Source organism: Lipotes vexillifer, unplaced genomic scaffold, assembly GCF_000442215.2.
Source record: "Lipotes vexillifer unplaced genomic scaffold, Lipotes_vexillifer_v1.1 scaffold1411, whole genome shotgun sequence".
NCBI classification, from domain to species: Eukaryota; Metazoa; Chordata; class Mammalia; order Artiodactyla; family Lipotidae; genus Lipotes; species Lipotes vexillifer.
Window position 1 is genome coordinate 588,104 of NW_006798086.1, and position 18,687 is coordinate 606,790.

The following is an 18,687-nucleotide window of genomic DNA, read 5'->3' on the forward strand; positions in this document are numbered from 1 at the left end:
AAAAAAAAAAAAAAAAAAAAAAAAAAAAAAAATTCCAGTTCTATTGAAAGCTCTTTTTTCCCTTCGTTTTTATGTGGAAGAGAGACATTTGTCTAACTTTGTCATATCAATAATTTCAAAATACCTCCTGAAATAACCTCTCTGTCCTAAGCCAATTTAAATTCAACTTTTACAGGTTTACATGGGTTCACTTGCGGTTGCTTTCCCAGTAGGTTACACTTCTTGTCCTCTTTCCTTTGGTCCTTAGCTGGGCATCACTTCCCTGTACTGCTACTTAATCTCATTTGTTTTTTCTTCCCTCCTACTCAACACTCAGCCCTTTATTGGCAGTGTTTTCTTCACTTTCTTCACCTCCTAAGAGTCCATTCTTTTACCTGTACCCACTGTCTGTGCCTCCACCAGACTTAGTTCTCAGACACAACATTCTATACATTTATGAAGCTGGTGAACATTGGAGGTACATGATGTAAGAGCGAAGAGCAGCCATCACATAGTCTCGTACCCAGAGCTGCCTCCTTGCCAGCCTAATCCACCAGGTGCCATTGACTGAAAATGGTGAGCTAATGACCTGTGGTCACATCTCTCCCCAAGGTCAGAGGTTTCATGACTGCTAGCTACTTCATTAGCAAGAAAGTGATAAGGCAAAATCAGAGAATTCCTGAGGGAGGGAAAAGTGTGTGCAGATTTAGGAGGCTTCCCAATGCTGTATTGACTGTGCCTATTTATAACAACAGGTGAATTCGTTTGTCTTTGATCAATGTGTAATGTTAAAGATCCTTCTTAAAGTGTTACAGAATGTCTGTTAACGGTAATTTTCCTTGCTTGCTATGACTCTAATGGGCTTGAGAATTGATCCAGCCAGTCTCTGCTCTCTCTGTCTCCTCTTTCTCTCCTCTCTCCTCCCTCTCCCTCACTTCCCCGCTTCCTCTGTCTCTTTCTCTCACTCTCTGTGAGGTTCGTTTGCTTGACTGATTCTGAGTGTCCATAATGACTGTTTGGCATATTCTACAGGCAAAGGTCCCGAGACCCTTTTTGCCGGCTATAACCTCAATGATAACGAATGGCACACAGTGCGTGTGGTTCGTCGAGGAAAAAGTTTAAAGTTAACGGTGGATGATCAACAGGCCATGACAGGTAAAGCCCCATCGCCTTTGCCTTGTTGAAGCTTTAGACTTTCCTGTTTCTTGCAGTTGACTCTGAAAACCAAGTGAACAATTGAAGCTGATACACACAGTTCATTTCTTATTCCAGTTCTTCCAGCAACAAGTAAATTTAATAAGCAGCATGTTAAGTGTTTTTTTCTCTCAAATAAGCAACAATTTTTGTCATGTTCTTTTCCATTTAATAATGCAGAAAGAAGTTATATTTTAATTTTATGGCTTGATAAATATCTTAGGGCTTTATAAAATATTGAAATTATTGTTTGGATGCCAATTTCTGTTCAATTTCTTTGTTTCTTATATATTTAGGCAATGAACAGCAGCAAGTTATACTTTTTAGCTTCTGGGTATATTGATAGATATGCTGGCATTCTGTCAGGTGAACTGCTTTTTATTTTAAGCTATAATAGATCATTTTTGGCCATTTAGCTCTGTTGGTTAAATTCTGATGTTAAGAATGTCAAGTTCAATCCCTGATTTGTAGATTCCTGACTGAGGTGAGCCACATAAAGGTGCATCCCGGAGACATAGGCAAACCGAATGAAAGAGGAATCGGTGCACCTTTATTCTCTCTGCTGAAAATAACTTCAAGCACATGACCCGCTGGGATATTAGCTCCTTTTTCTTTTTGAGAGAATATCTCCCTGTTAATTATTTTAGTACAAGGCACAAGACAGTCCTTGTGCAGCAGAGAAGTGTCTGTTCTACATTCAGTCTCAAGGGGGTTTCCATACTCAGAGATCAGGTGATTGTATCAATGTAGAAATATCATGTATGGGATTTTAACTTTTAAGAGAATCATTCCTGAGTTCAAATGAAGCAAACTACCAATCAGAGATCTCTTACCAGCTTGTATTTCATTAGCCCTTTATGGCTTTCCAAAACTTTTTTCTACACATGGGGGCAACCTTGCTTTGTTTCAGAATTATCTTTAAAAGGATCAATTCCTGACCAGACACCACAGAAAGTGTGGGAGGAGCTCATCATTATTATTTTTTCTTAAAATCTCTCAGAAGAACTCTAATGCAGCTTGTCCGTGGATTGGCATTTAAATACCACTGCTATGTTATGTCATTTTATTCTCCCAGGAAGGAAATCAACCAGGGAGCCATTAGCATAAGCCTTTATTCAACATTGCCAAACACAAGAAGTCTCTGAAGAAACTGTGTTGACTTAGGGAAGGAAGGCAGAATTTTTATAGGGCTTTGGCAGGAGTGTTAGCTGAAGTTCAGCTAGTTAAAGGCAGTTCTTGGAAGAAGAATGAATTGTTTCTGTAGATTAGCATCCGCTCTTTGGACAATCTCGGTTTTATCAAAAGGGGTAGAAGTTAACAGGGTCTAAGGTCATGTGCAAGAGGTTGGGCAGAAATAACTGCCAGGGACAAGGACAGGTGAGAATCACAGTAGAACATTCTTCAGTCCCTTAAGTTTGTCTCAAATCTCACACAGCCCTATGAAGTAGATAGGGTATATACATTCTCACTTTATAGATGAGAAAGCTGAGGTTCAAAGAGGTTAAGTGACTTATGTTTCTTTGAAATGCCATTGTTACCAGAACTGAGAGAGCACCTAGATTTATTTTTTAATTTTGTTTATTTGTGAACTTTTAAAAATTTGTTTGCTTTTTGACTCATGGTTCATTTATTTATATTTATTAATATCCTAATATATGTATGACTCTATGATGAATGCTTTCCTGGACATAACATGATTTTATGAGGATAATATATACACATATCAAAATCACATGATGACCGATCATGTAGGGTAGCATGTAATGTACTAAACGGTTGAGTAAACAATTCATGTTCTTGGGGTTCAAAAGAGCTTAAAGGTTTCAGGAGTAGCTTAAAGCAATAGTTAATATCTGAACTAGCCTGTAAAGAAAGGATAATACGGAAGATAAAAGTATCTGGGAAAGCATTCCACACAGGGAAGTATGGCTTAGATGGGGCTAGACAGACTTATGTTCAGGGAACAGAGAAGGTTTGTTTTGTTTCATGCAACCATAGGACGGTTGACATGGCTAGAATGGCCTTTGGGGGCCAATAGGTCAGTGCTCCAAATGAAGGAATTCATACTTCATGGGTTTTCAGGCAGTTGGAGGTTGCTGCATTTAAGCTGGAAAGTAAGCTAAGATAATATTTTTTGAGCAAAATGAATCCTGTGCAATGTACTAACTACTTCAGGCTGTAAAGTAGTAAAGTCCTGTGATACAGTGAGTGAAGAAGGTATAGAAACAAAAGACTGATGCAATACATTTTTTTTTTAAGTTTTGTTTAGAAATAATTTCAAATTTACAAAAAATTTCAAAAGTAAAAAAATTTCAAAAAAAAATAATTTCAAATTTACAAAAAATTTCAAAAAAAAAAAAATTTCAGTTCAAAGAACACTGATATACTTTTACTGTGGTGAGCGTGTTGTCCTATTTGCTTTGACATTTTCACTCTCTAATTTTTTTCTTAACCAACTGAGGATAAGTTATATACTTAATAGCCCTTCATTCTAAATACTTCAGTGTGCATTTTCTAAAAATAGGGATATCCCTTTACAGAGCAAAGAGTCACCAACTTCAGTAAATTTGGCATTGATACAATATTTTTTAACATCTTTATTGGAATATAATTGCTTTACAATGGTGTGTTAGTTTCTGCTTTATAGTTTTATCTCTTCTCTCATCCATATTCCCCGTTTGTCAGTTGGCCCAATGTTGTCTTTTGTAGCATTTTTGCTTCCATCAGAGCATTCAGTCTAGGGCCAGACACTGCAGTTTGTTTTCACGTCTCTTTAGCCCCCTTTAATGGAAAACATTACCTTAGACTTTCTTTGTCTTTGATGATGTCTCTGACCTTTTATCAATGTAAAGTCACTTTTTGGGCTTATCTGATGTTTCGCCATGATTATATTCACGTTTTGCATTCTTGGATGCAAAACATTGTTGATGGTGTAGTCTTCTTACAGTATCCCATCTGCAGGGAAATGATGTCCATGTCCTGGACTCATGATTTTAACGCTTGGTCAACATGTTGCCCAGTTTCTCCACTGAACAGTATGTTTTTCTCCCTTACAACTAATAAACTGTGGAGAGACGTGTTAAGACAATGAAAATATCCGTACTTCATCAAAAACTTGCCCTAGACGTATCATCCGCTGAAGATTTTACCTGATCCAGTCTTTAACACAGTAGTTACAAGTGATTATTTTCAAACTCCATCTCTCTTTCCACCTTTAGAGTCAGCACTTAGTATTCTACTATATACAAGAGCTATCCCTTCATTCTTTCTTTTTCTTTCTTTCCCTTTCTTCTTTTTCTTTTCCTCCTTCTCTCATCATCCTCCTCTTTCCTTCCTTCCTTCCGTCCTTCCTTCCTTTCTTATTGGTATAGACCCACAAGTTTCTGTATTTTCAAGTAGTTTATAATTACTTCACTTAATTATTTTGGTGCTTAAAATGTCCCTGTTGGGGCCACTGTGAATCCCATGAAGTTGGCCTCTGGGATTGTGACATATGCCTCCACTCCAGCATTTGTTTTTAGCACTTCTTCACTTTCTGGCATAACAGTATATTTCAGGCACAACTTTTACCTGCCGTGCCTCAGCCTTGGAATCAGACGTTCACATTCCATCTAGTGGAGAATTATATTACAGACCAAGATCTAAGTGGTTGCTATCGGTATGCTCAGTGCTGCTTCGTGACCTTTTCAGGAGACTAAGATAGGAAATATACTCAAGCATATATACATATACCTGCATATATATACACTATAGATATGTACATATATATGTCTTAATAGGTTTCTCCACATAAATATGTACATACATACATATCAATTACACAATTACACAATTACATAAAATGCATATACACGTATTTTAGAAAACATGAGTTCACACTAGCACCTCCATATCTACAGCATTGTTTCTTGACTCCCCCATTCCATGTTTTCATATCCCTTCTTCCAAGGTGGAATCTTGGCTTGCAGTGATGTCATTTTCTCATTTGCCCAATCCAGTCATACATCTACAATAGTCTCAGAATTGCTTTAAATTGCCCACACTACCACGAGTACTGCGGACTGAAAACTATTCACGATTAGTTTGTGATTCTTCTCAGTCCTTACTGCCTAAGATTTAATGTGTATGGTCAAATGCTAAGTGGATAAATAACTTTGATTAGTTCCTTTCTTCGTTTTTTCCTTTCCTTTTCCTTCCTTCCTTTCCCTTTACTGTAGTTATAGTAGTCATTTGAAATACAATTAGTTTTATTTAGTTCAGCTTCGTTTTTTCCCTCCCATTCTTATGTATTTAATTATAGTCGTGTGTAGAACGTTAGCATGCTTTTAAAATCAGTGCAACACATTGTGAATTAGGAAGTGATGAATAGAGTATGAAAATGATCATTGTAACAGAAATGTTCCCTAAATGAATTGCCGTGTAATTTTCATTAAAATTTAAGATATATCTCTTCAATCGCATAGATTCCTACCAAACTTCTAAGTGAATAGTTATATTCTGTATTAGTCAGTTGCTTTCTTCAACTTCCAGTGAATACATCATTCCTTTGTTACTTAAATGGTTGTGCATTTATCTCTCACCAGCAATCATAATGTTAGGAAGCAGAGTTAACAGATACTTATATGGATGTAGTTGGCTTATCAATATAGGAACAAATAAGTGGTGGATTCAAAGGAGAACTCAGAGAGAATTGACTCTGTTGCGGGATCATTCCTAAGTTAATGTCACATGTTTCCACTCTTCTGCTCCTGAGCATGCACTGTTTCTTCACGGTGAAGTCACCCATGTCTCCTTGGCTGGTTAATACTGGGAAACTCTGGCACCTAAGACCTCATTAGGAATCCATAGGCCATTGGTAAGGTTTCGCTTATGATCTGAAAGAAAAGGAATTCCCTTTCAAAATTGCCAAATTTGGATGACAAACACATTTGTTTAACAGATTTTTTTTTCCAGGAGGTATTATTAAAATTAGGAGTCTCAGCCCACCAACTCAGGGGTGCAAGAGATGGCACATTTATTAATTGACCTTACATCAATTTGAATCAGACCTTAGGCCTTTCTTCTGGGGTTACAGGATATTTAATCAGTCATGTGCCATCACCCCCACTCCCACCCACACCCTGGATCATGCAGAAGCTCCTGTTGGCTTCTGTCTTCACTGGTTCTCACCAAGAAAGACAGTTCTCCAAGTTTGTCCTTTAAGCGACAAGAAGCCTGTTGCTCCTGTCCTAGGAGAGGCAGAGGGTCTTTGCTGACTCCGGTCGCTGAAGAGCTGTGGTTCAGTCCGCCAAGGTTTACCTCATCAGTTCTCTCTGAAACCCTGAACCTGACCAGAGAGCAGGATGCTGGCACTCAGTACTGCTAAATCCCACCGATGTTCATCTCTGTCTCCTAGTCAGTGGTAATTGCCTCATCTAGTTCAGCCCTCAAATGCATTCTGCTCATTACTTTTTCCTTTCTTGAACACCTTGCAAACTAGGCCTTCAGAAAAGATTAGAAAAGGTGTTGTTTTCCAGAAAGTTGCCTTCCGCTTTCTGCCAAGTAAAAGCCTTTGAGGCAAAGTGCTACAAGGGACTTGGCTAGTTTCTTAGAACTGAAGGGAGAACAAAATATAAACCAGCATTTCAGTAAATTAGCCTGCCATTTACTCTTTCTCAAAACTGCCAAGGCCTTAGAGCAGAAATTATATTCTATCCCCTCTCCATTGTGTAGGAGTTGAAAGTTTTTTCAGTTGTGGAAACCAACTTGCTGTTTCTCAGAGTTCAAAGATGAATGGGCATACAAACTGAGTAAACATTGATGATTCCCACAAATTATGCATATCCTTCCCCCACTCCTCCACCACACCTCTTCTGTTCCCCCAGCTCCCAGCATCTTGCTTCTCAGAACTAAAGACAATGTTTTGTTTTTTGTTTTTCACAGTAATTGTCATCAGGGTGATTCATATTTGGGAAATTATGTTTTGCCAAAGATCTCATGAAAGTCAATAATTCATAAGAATAAAAAGTCAGCCTTGAGTTATATAGCATAAAAAAGGTTTCCAAAGATGCAGTGGAACCTTGCCATTGAGGCTTCAGTTTGGAATGAGACTTTTTCAAACACTCTAGTGGCCACATGAAGCCAGCCATGAATCAGGAAAGCAATAGACATTTCTTATTAAATTTTACAGCAAGTTCAGAAATCACTGAACAAGAAACAATTTTAAAGGAAAACGCTGGAATCTCTTCATGCAAAGTCCTACATTTGACCGTATCTTTAAATCAGAGTTATATATACTGTTAAGTCAATATTTGTTGAATACAGGATAGTACATACTCAGGTCATTCCTGGGAATGTCTGAACCTCACCAAGGCTCATGAGGGTAAGCAGTTGCCAGCAAAGAAGCCCGAGAAGAGAGAGATTCCCCAGAACTCAGATGGGGAAATGTTCTACACACTGTATGGGATCCCTAAGTAGGGAGTCCTTGGGTTTCAGCATACCACCTAGTCTGTCTAAAATATCTGGAGTTGTGTGTTCTGTATGTGTGTGTATGTTAGTGTGTGTGGCCTTTGTTGAACACTATTCACTGCATATCCAATTACCCAAGCCTGGAAGCTGGGACCAGCATTATTTCCCCCTTCTCCATCATTCTGTACATTATTAATAAATCCTGTAATTATATTGGCGAGACTATCTTATTTTGTCCATTTTTTCCATTTCTTCTATAAACACTCTACTTCGTATTGTCTACAATCTACTATATCCACAACAGGGAGATCAAATACACACACACACACACACACACACACACACACACACACACACACACACTCACACTCACGTATTACGTCTGCCTAAAAGCCTTCAGTAGCTCCTAATAGAATCAGGAGGCACTGTGACATCTGACCCCTGACTCGTCTTCCCATCTCATCTGAGCACTAACGTCACTTACTCATGACTCTCCAGCCACACTCTCTGGGTTTTTCTCACCCGAGAGCCTCTGTTCATCTGTCTCTCCTTCCTGGAATCCACCTGCCTCTTCCTTCTCTCCACTTCTTAATGGCTTTCTCTCCTTTCAGTTCTTCAAATCGAACTTAAATATCTACTCAGGTACTTGCCCGCATTCCATATTTACCAACCCAGCATGCTGTTCATCAAATTCATGGCATTTTCTGAGTTTTATCATCACATAGTTCATTATTTTCTTACCTGGTTTTGTCTGCCTTACCCCAATAGACCATGAATTTTGTGAAAACAGAGCTAAGTCTGCTTCTGTCAACATTATTTCTTAATTGCCTAATACAGCACCTGCCTTATACGTATACTACACACTCAGTAACTTTCAATAACTTTCAGTGAATTAACAAGTGGATCTAAGGCTGGGGAGGGGTGGTCATTTTCTTCTGCAGCAGAAATTTAACCCAACTCAGAGCAAGGCTCAGCATCAAATCTTGCTATCTGTTTTGGTAGAAAGATTTGATTTAGAAATTGAGATTTCTGTGCAAACACACCACCCAGGTGGTTGTTTCTTATTGGAGATTATCATCAATCTGGATGCCCCAGACACTGATCAGAGGCATTCTGTTAATTTCAAATTCTCCTTTTCCAGTAAATCTCTAGGAAAGATGCTGCATTTTTTTAACGAGTGGAGCCTTAAAAATATTTCTCCTTCATTGTCCTTTATTTTTTCTTAGTCGATATATGTATACAATAGTAGAGGTGGCTACATTGCCAACTGAGGATTAAACATGGGAATAAATTCTGAGGAAAAAGGGATTTTTAAAAGGCAGCAGTAAATGTTTTATTAGGCAGTGGATAATGGCTTTTAGGTGCTAATTCTCCTTCATGAGCAAACATATCTGCCATTACTGTCAATGAAATTTATATATGCTTATTAAAGAAAGAGTAGGCTCTTGAACATGGGCCATAATGATTTTTCTTATAATTGGGCCATGGTTGCTCCAATGCTTTTTTACTACTTTTTTTTATGTATGCTCTGCATACATATTCTATTCCTTTGAGAAAAGAAAACAGACAATATGTGTTATTTTTATCACTGAACTTCTTTCTCAGTTCTGCTGAACAAAATGTGCTTCCCTATTTCAGAGCTGCCAAGAACTGGACAATTTGGAGTAACATTTAATTTCAAGTATTAGAAATATTTTTTCTGGATATTCTCTTACTGTCAGTTGGTTCATTAATGTCGCTTTTAAGAAGAAAACATGACAGTTTCAGGATCTGGGTGGGTTCACCAAGTTAAGACTCGGATTTTAATATCATGAAAAAGATAAAATAACGCAAGGAGATAGAAAAGCCCAAGTAATTCTTTTCAGCTTTGCATATTCTTCATTCTATTTAGCTTGTTAATTCAATGTTACTGGTGTCTCTAGTGATTTATCTTTGAAAATTATTAAAGGCTAATTTTATTTGCTACCCAAGAGGTAGTTTCACACAGATTAGTATTGAGGTCACTGAACAAAAGAACTGAAGAAGGGGAGAAAAGTGATGTCATATGAGAAACCAGAATTGCTAAGGATTTAACAGTATTTTTGCTTGGGATAGACAAGAAGGAGGTATAGTGGGGAGGAGGGAGGAGAGACAACTGTTTACAGTGCTATTTTTTGTATTAAAAAAAAAAGCACATTTGCAGAGAAGGAGTCAGAACAAACTAATAACTGAAAAGAGAACATGCCAAGGGATGACAGGACTGCCGTTGTCAGGATCAAGGACTAGTAAAGAGGTATGGAAATTAAGGAGCATTAAGTACAGCTCAGGGGAGAGTTTTTTATACCAATGAGTTTGTTAACATCAAAATCAGTTAAGTATGTGGGCAGTTTTTCTTGTGCAACAAAAAAAGTATGCCTTTTATGATTTAATTACAGGCATTTCCTTTAAAATGCCACCTAGTATTTTATTGTTTTTTTCTAAAGAAATGGAAATCTGTCAGACTGGTTGAAGGAGGCCCACAAAGGGGGGTGTTCAATCCTTATTACACCTGGGAAGAAGGTTCAGTGCATCTTCCCAGGGCTGAGAGTGGGATTGGCTCTAATTCATATTTTCATTAATATCAGGGATGATGGGATAGGGTAAGCTCGATAAAATTTCCAATTACGCCAAACTGAGTAGTGAAGCTAACACCTGGAAGAACTTGACTGCAATTTAAATGACCTTTTTGAGTTTCTGAAGACAGTGAATGAGTTTAATTAGACAAGAACAAGATGCAAGGAGTGAATCACTAGCAATGATAAGAGTACTTCACTGCTGTGCTTTAGAAAGCAAGTTCACATCTTTGTTAATTTTGACTTCAACCTTGCAGGTAGGTACAATGATCACTCTGGAGGTAAAGACGGGACTAAGTAGCCTTTTAATGGGGTTGGCAGAGAAATATGGCAGGATGAACAGGGATGGGGTTGAGTTGAAGAGTGAATCACTAAATAAATTGGCAACCAAGCTTCACACTAGGATGTTTAATAGAAGATTATACTTTGTGGTAATGTGGAATAATTTTACTCTTATTCTTAAAATTGGACATGCCTTGAACTGGTATGTTGTGCTCAATTTAGGTATCCAAAACCTAAGTGCAAGGAAAATGGCAGAGGGCCAGAAGAGATCAACAGGAATTCTTCGTGATTGGGAGACTAGGTCTAGGAAAGACGGAATTATTCAGTATAGAAAAGGGAAGGTGAAAAGTACATATTTAACTTGAAACACATTTTCATGGTTCATAATTGGAAGAATAGTCAGCAGCTCTTCATTATTTCTATTGTTATATTGTTACTTTTAGTTTTTCTTGAAGAACATTTTTTTTTTTTAAAGGGCATATGCGTTTTTATTGTGTGTGTGTTTTTTTTTTTTTTTAAAGAAGATGTTGGGGATAGGAATTTATTAATTAATTAATTTATTTATTTATTTTTGCTCTGTTGGGTCTTCCTTTCTGTGCGAGGGCTTTCTCTAGTTGTGGCAAGCGGGGGCCAATCTTCATCGCGGTGCGCGGGCCTCTCACTATCGCGGTCTCTCTTGTTGCGGAGCACAGGCTCCAGACGCGCAGGTTCAGTAGTTGTGGCTCACGGGCCCAGTTGCTCCGCGACATGTGGGATCCTCCCAGACCAGGGCTTGAACCCATGTCCCCTGCATTAGCAGGCAGATTCTCAACCACTGCGCCACCAGGGAAGCCCAAAGAACATTCTTTATAAATACAAACATCACATCACCATGGAGCTGGGATGTATCACTTTCTACTGGGATGATTTAGGGTAGTCATTGCCCCTCATCCTCCTCCATTCCCTCCCTCCCTCCCTCCCTCCCTTCCTCCCTTCCTTCCTTTTCCTTTCTCTCTCTTCTTCCTCTTACCCTTTCTCTCTTCCTTTCTTCATTTTTTCCTTCCTTTATTCTTTCTTCTAGTTTGAAAAAATTCTGCAACTTTAGTTAATGAGGATCATTTTCATTAAGACTAAAATTTGGACAGATATTAAAACTTGACCTAAGAAAGTTTTATTAAGTAATTCAGCCTCACCATGTAAGGTCATTTCTCATTTTTAATATACATAACTGAATATCAAGGAGGTCTTTAGATCCTTGCATTTTAAAATGTGATTTTGCTATGGAAGTCTAAAGTTGAAAGTGCCCTTCAGATGCAGAAAATAATAATACACCATCTTCTCTTTTAGGTCAAATGGCGGGGGATCATACGAGGCTGGAGTTTCATAACATAGAGACGGGCATCATCACGGAACGCCGGTATCTGTCTTCTGTTCCCTCCAACTTCATTGGACACCTGCAGAGCCTGACATTTAATGGAATGGCATACATTGACTTGTGTAAAAATGGCGACATAGATTATTGTGAGCTCAATGCCAGGTTTGGCTTCAGGAACATCATAGCAGACCCTGTCACCTTCAAGACCAAATCGAGCTATGTTGCCTTAGCTACGTTGCAAGCCTACACTTCTATGCATCTTTTCTTCCAGTTCAAGACAACATCCCTAGATGGACTAATTCTGTATAACAGTGGGGATGGAAACGACTTTATTGTGGTTGAATTAGTTAAAGGGTAAGTACAGGTCCATTCAATGACAAACAGAGCTTTATGAAAATGAACCTCAAGTTCCACAATTATACATTAAACAGAAGGTGGTGGGCAGGGAGGGTGGTTTGCAAATAATGCATTTGTTTAAACCACTTTTTAGGTATCTTATAAAGTTAATAGGGATTCAGTACAGTTTTTTATATCTACATTTCCATACATAAGGTACAAATAGTGTCAAGTTCTAATTTATTGTAGGCGTTCCATAAGTCTTACTCTTCATATGTGGATTTCTTTACTACGCACATGGTAATTCCACAAAAGAATTTCTACACTTGTCGGCTAAGTTAAATAGCTAAGTTAAATAGCTGATTCATGCAAGCAGATTACTTCAACTCCACAAAATCCCATTTAACTGAGGCTTAATTCTATGTCAGAGTTTCTTGAAGAATTTAGAAAGATTTTTATGACATTTCCTTGAAACTGTGATGAACATTTGGTATCTTTTCATTGATTTAGGTATTTATTCATTCAGTCGGTGAATATCATTGCACATTTACAATTGGCTAGATAATATGCCACACACTAGTTTACATATATATATATATATATATATATATATATATATATATATTCCTTGCCACTCCAGTGCACACTTCAGATTCCACCACCCCAAGGCACACAGATGCACACAACCCTAGGGGATACAGGTGAACACATAAATTTAGCAGAAAAGCACCAGGAAGTTTCCTAATATGATCTTGGGCAAAGGTTCAGGAGATTATTTAGCAAAATTAGGAAAACCTATGAGTTCGGGAGTGGCTACCTGAGCTGGTCTTGAAGAAATGAGTGCACATTTCCCATAGAGAAATAGGCATTCAAGATGGCAGGAGACAAGTGCAGGAAGCTGAGAATCGCCAGTTCTGTGTGGTTGGCAGAGGATGGAGAGAGTGGTGGAAAATAGGGAATGAGTAGTGACAGATATTTATCTTCCACAGCGATGAAGTGGAATGTGGACCACAATTTAAAAAATGTTTTCACTATTTCCTATATTGAAGACAATGAATAATCCTCCTTGCTGGAACAGAGTAGTGTTTCTTACCCTCTTGTTAGTTGAGCTTCTTTACAACTCACTCTCATGACTTCTAGCAAGGATGCAACCACCTGAAAAAGAGATCTCTGTTTGTAATAAGCAGTTTGACTCCATCAGAAATTCAAAAAGCGATGGCACTTTTCCACCTTCCCTTTTTTCCCAGGTACTTACATTACGTCTTTGATTTGGGAAATGGTGCTAACCTCATCAAAGGGAGCTCAAATAAACCTCTCAATGACAATCAGTGGCACAACGTGATGATATCAAGGGACACCAGCAACCTCCACACTGTAAAGATTGACACGAAAATCACAACGCAAATCACAGCGGGAGCCAGGAACTTGGACCTTAAGAGTAAGTGCACGGAGTCAGAGCAGCAGGCAGGAACCCACATGGTTTGTGCTCATGTGGCACAAACTTTGCTTTGGGGGGGGGGCAGGGTGTGGGTACCTTTTGCAAAGACTGACCAGAATTTCATCTCCAACATGTAATTAATAATACAACACACAAGCCTCTGCTCCCCCTTTAATGTGGCAGAAACATGTATTTTTAATAGCAGCTCAAAAAATGCAACACCTAAGAATGCATGCATGATTAAAATTTAAGGAGTAGAGAAGAATGTATCTTAGTCTTGATATTATAAAGAAAAGTAGGCGTTTGCAAGTTTCTTTAGTCCCAACAGCTTTTAGCTGATTTGGAGTCAAGGTAACCAGATACCTACTGAGTTTCTTCTAGAGCTTATTAGTTTTCTCTTCTTGGTGAGGTTTCCTAGATACTTACAGAGCCTCTCACCAACAGGTGTCTAAGGCTGGCTTATACCCTGTGTCTCCCAATGGTGAATCCCTCCCAACACCCACAAACACCAATGGGAATGTTCTTTCACCAGCTGCTAAGGAAGTCCTAACAGACTTTTTCCTTCCTTATTTTTTTTTTTAGCATCTTTATCGGAGTATAATTGCTTTACATTTCCTTCCTTATGGATACTTGATTTCTTAAGTGAACAAGACAGAATACTTAGAAAATCTGTCAATAATGGAAAATAACAGAAGTTTCTATTTGAATGGGTCTTTGTGATTTGCTAAGAGTATGTCCATATATCCATCTCACTTAACACAACAACAAGCATTGGACAAGATGTTATTAGCGCTTCCTTGTGAATGTAGGAAATCTGAGCTTTGAATGGCTTGCCCAGGGTTAAAACAACTACATCAGCAGAGCGAATCATAACCCCAGTTCTGACACATGGCCCCTCCATTGCTCCTTCTGCGCTGACTGGGTGCATTCCAAAGCCCTGCAGGAATCATCATGGTCATCATTTTTGCTTGGCAAGAGCTGTTCATTTGTACTGATGGGATCTTTCCCTTTGATTTAAAAGATAAATACATTGGGGAGTTAGGGAACTGGAAAGAGAAAACCCAACATAATTCTTTCTAGAGAAAAAAGAAGCTGTGAGTAAGGTGAAAGAAGACAGAAAAGGGTTTCACTTTCTGTAATTGCAGAATATATTTACAATCCCAGTACTATATTTGTCTAACACATAAAATGTGTGGTGATGGCTGTCTCCCTTCTCAGAGTGGGCCTCTTGTTAACTTCAAAGAGAGCCTGTTTGTACCTACAAATCTAATAGCTTAGCTCACAAAGTAAAATGAAATTCAAAGGAAATGCTGTTTTACAGTCTACACCTCTTTCTTCTCTCTGACTGAAGTGAATGGAGGGCATTTTCTGTCCCTATTTCGTGGGTGTCCCTGTTTTGCACAGCGGGCTCAGGTGGTAATTGTCAAGGAAAGGGAGAGATTGTGACGGTCGTGTGCTGGCCATGCCAACCACCAAAGCTAAAGCAAAATGTGGTCCTCTTTGTGTAGGGAGAGACCTCAGTAAGCATAAATGAGCTTCCCTCGAAACCTTGAACACTAGGTGGAACACTAAAATGTCTAGAAAAGACAATTAGGGCACTGTCTCCTGAAAAGTAAATATTTGCCTATTGTCCCTTAAAAAATTGAAGTGAGAGTAATTGGAAGACATGGTACGGGATTCTTTCTGGTGGTGGAGGGGACCTTTACAAACCTAAGAAACGCTCAGAGCTGATTTTTGTTAAAACGTTGATTGTTTCATGATTTTGAATATAAGAAAGGCTTTATCCATGATTAAAAAACTAAAACTATGAATTGAAAATAGCGTTTTATATAATATTAAGATGCTAAGTATTGAATTCTGACTGAGTGCATTTGTGTTTAAAAAAATACACTTTAAATTTGAGGTATATTTCCAGATCTATAAAGAGACGCTATACTAATGACTATCCCCCTCAACCTTGTGAAGTTCCCTCCTGTTTACAGACTTACCAGACCATGCCATAAAGTGAGAGCAAGTTCCTAAAATTAAAACTCGGGACTTCCCTGGTGGTCCAGTGGTTAAGACTTCACCTTCCAATGCAGGGGGTGTGTGTTCGACCCCTGGTTGGGGAGCTAAGATCCCACATGCCTCACGGCCAAAAAAAAAAACAAAAAACATAAAACAGAAGCAACATTGTAACAAATTCAATAAGGACTTTAAAAATGGTCCACATCAAAAACAATCTTTTTTAAACTTAAACATTAAAAGTCAAAGCTGTGAACTCGTCAGTTGGATGTGTGATCCAATGACAGCAATAACCCCAAGAAGCCCCCTTGCCATGTGTGTCCCCAACTCGAGGGAGCCTGAGAAGAGAGCATGGTCCTGGGGTGGACATCTCTCAGCTTCCACAAGCACCGCCTTTTGGTGTGTGGGTCCAGGGGCCTTGGTCAGATAAGGAGTGTTTACTGAGCACTGACGCTGTGCTCAGAGTGGAGAGCACAGGTGCGAAGAGGGCGGCAGGCTTCCTGTAACAAGAAGCTTTCTGTCCCAAGGAGAAGACTGACACTGAGGGAACATTGACAGGACAGAGAACAGGATTCCCTGGATTCCCTATCTTTTCAATCAGGATATTGAAAAGAATGTGGTGTCACCAGGTAGAATATTAGAGGAAGGAATGTTTCAGAGATTCCTGAAGGATGAGTAAGCGCGAAGAGGCATTGTTTCTCCTTCCCACCTGGATGCTGCCCCCTGGAATTAGGGGAGCTTAATGAGACAGGAGACCACAGACAGGAGCTGTTCACTCTGAATTTAACAGCACTGTCTCCTTTGCATGCCAGTCACGTAGGATTCAGCCACTCTCAATGCAGAAACAATGAGAGGAGACCGAATTTGGACAATGGATTTATTTTATGTATCTTTTGGCCCTTATTGAATTAAAATTGTCAGATTTATTCTACACTCTGTGTCAGGTCACTGCCATAATCTTTAGTTCTTCTCAGAGTGAGGTCAATCTATTTAACTACATCAGAGTCCTATGGTGGGGTTCTTGAGGTGCAAATTTCCGCAACCCCCTCAGACGGACTGAGGCAGGGATCATTTGAGAATGACTACAGGGAAGGCCAGGTCGTCTGCATTTTTAAAGGGCACTCACTAATCTAGATGCTGAGTTTCAGAGCCCTGAATGAATGCAATGTCTATGTCGAGGCCAAATTTAACTCACTTTCGAATTTTGGTACAAAATTTGGTTTTGCTTTTATGTTAGAAGTTTACTTTTGTTTTGTTTTGTTTTACTAGTCCTGGGCCAAAGTGACATTGGTTGCTTCAGGACCCTTGCTTGTATTTCTCATGTTACCATACCGGAAAAAGACGCTAGAGGGCAGCATAAGGCCGCAAAACCTGCCGTATGGGAGGCGGGAGCGCGGGTGGGGTGGGGGGAAAGCCTCAACAGGCTCCACTGGCGCTGGGAAGTGGACTCTGTTTTCGCCCAACTAAAATTCCACAGTTAGCCTTTAGGATAACGCATGCCTTTGTTTGTGGCTCTGTTTCATTATATAGACAGGAGTTTACTGTGAAAGTGTGCGAGCTAGGGGCTGCTTATCCCATTCCCCAGCTTGACTCGGAAGAAGGTAGTCAGAAATAGGTAAGAGCCTAATCTCTCTGAGACGAGGAATTCCACGCGGGTGACCTTGTTCAAATTGCCTTTCGTGACATTGCCACGTTCTCAGGGGGTTGTGTGTCTCTTCCCGCTGATACAGTTTTGCTTTCATCTTTATTTCCCAGCTGTTTGCGCTGCATCCCCTCTGGCTTTTATGTACAAGCTGCAGCACGCAGTGGAAAGAGCCGCAGAAATGTGCTCTCTGCAATGATTGCCTAGCGCAGTTGTACTTACTTTCATTGTGGGACTTCTGAGTCCTGGCCCCTTTAGAGAGAGAAAGGGTTGGTGTAACTCTTCCTGCTGTTCCTTCTCTTGTTCCTGTATTTGACAAAAGTGTATGTTTGTATGTGTATGTATATGGGAAGGAGCTCATATGCATTGATTCCCTACTAAACACTAAATAGATTTAAATGAGCTTATTTTATTTAATCCTTGAAACTACCCAGGGACTTGAATTGAGGTCAGTCTTGCTAATTCGTTAATCTAGCTCAAGAGCAAAGATGGGGGGAAGGATTGCTTTTGGCCCCCATCTTCCATGGGTCCCCTTCCTTAAGACATTATTAAGTTTATCCTTCAGCAAATTGAGGAAAATTTACTTTACGAGGGAAAAGTGAGAGATTCCTAGGCGCAGAGGATACAGTGCCCTCAGGTGGCCACTTAGCAAAATTACTTAAAAGTGAATAATTCCTTCATAGGCCACATCTAGGTCAGCCCAGGCAGAGCTTTGACCTTTGTTTTCTCTCTCATACCCCAATTCCTTGGCCCTACGGGTTTTGAGCGAGCTCTCCCTCTGTCCTACCATCTTGTCTCTTCCCTTCTTACCACCATGACTAGTGTGTACTTGTTAACCTTCCTTGTATCCCTCCTCAAATCTTACCTTGAAAGCAAACACCTGCTATTGTTTATCATGCTTCCAAGCCACTGAGAGCTCCCCTAAGCAGAGACAACTGGACTAGGGCTGTCATTTCAAATAGACTCCATCTCTAAGCAGAGATTTGAGGATGAATAGAATTCTTGCTCTTTTCATCTTGATCTCACATCAGTCTCTGTTACTCAGCTACCTACCCTCTCCAGTCCTGAATAGACCACATATCCCACCTTTTTCTACCCTTCAGTGTTTTAGACAGATCATTGCTGCGATAAATCAGTGGTCCAGATTCTATTCCAAAACCCTGACCATGTTTAAATATACCCAAGCTTTGTGTACTCAGCCATGTAACATCTGATCGCCTGCTTGCCTTGCCCAGATAATTTACTCAAATACGAAACTTTCAGAGAAGAGTCTGACTTTGAGCTTAGCCTTAAAGCAGGAGATGGCATTGAACATGTTGTCTATCCTGTTGGTTAGGCTATCTTTGTTAGATTTTTTTTTTTTCTTTCTTTCTTTCTTTTTTTTTTTTTCCGGTGTGTAAGGGAAGGAGATTTTACAAAA

The 18,687-nt window shown here is 39.4% G+C and overlaps 1 protein-coding gene across 1 annotated transcript in view; it reads left to right on the forward strand.

Moving 5' to 3' along the window:
* Positions 1–18,687, forward strand: part of NRXN1 (neurexin 1) — a 1,152,893-nt gene that overhangs the window by 555,854 nt on the left and 578,352 nt on the right. Inside the window, exons 13-15 of the mRNA XM_007470152.1 lie at positions 1,012–1,134; positions 11,820–12,201; positions 13,431–13,621. Coding sequence (XP_007470214.1) covers positions 1,012–1,134; positions 11,820–12,201; positions 13,431–13,621 — 696 coding nt within the window. The remainder of the gene's footprint in view (positions 1–1,011; positions 1,135–11,819; positions 12,202–13,430; positions 13,622–18,687) is intronic.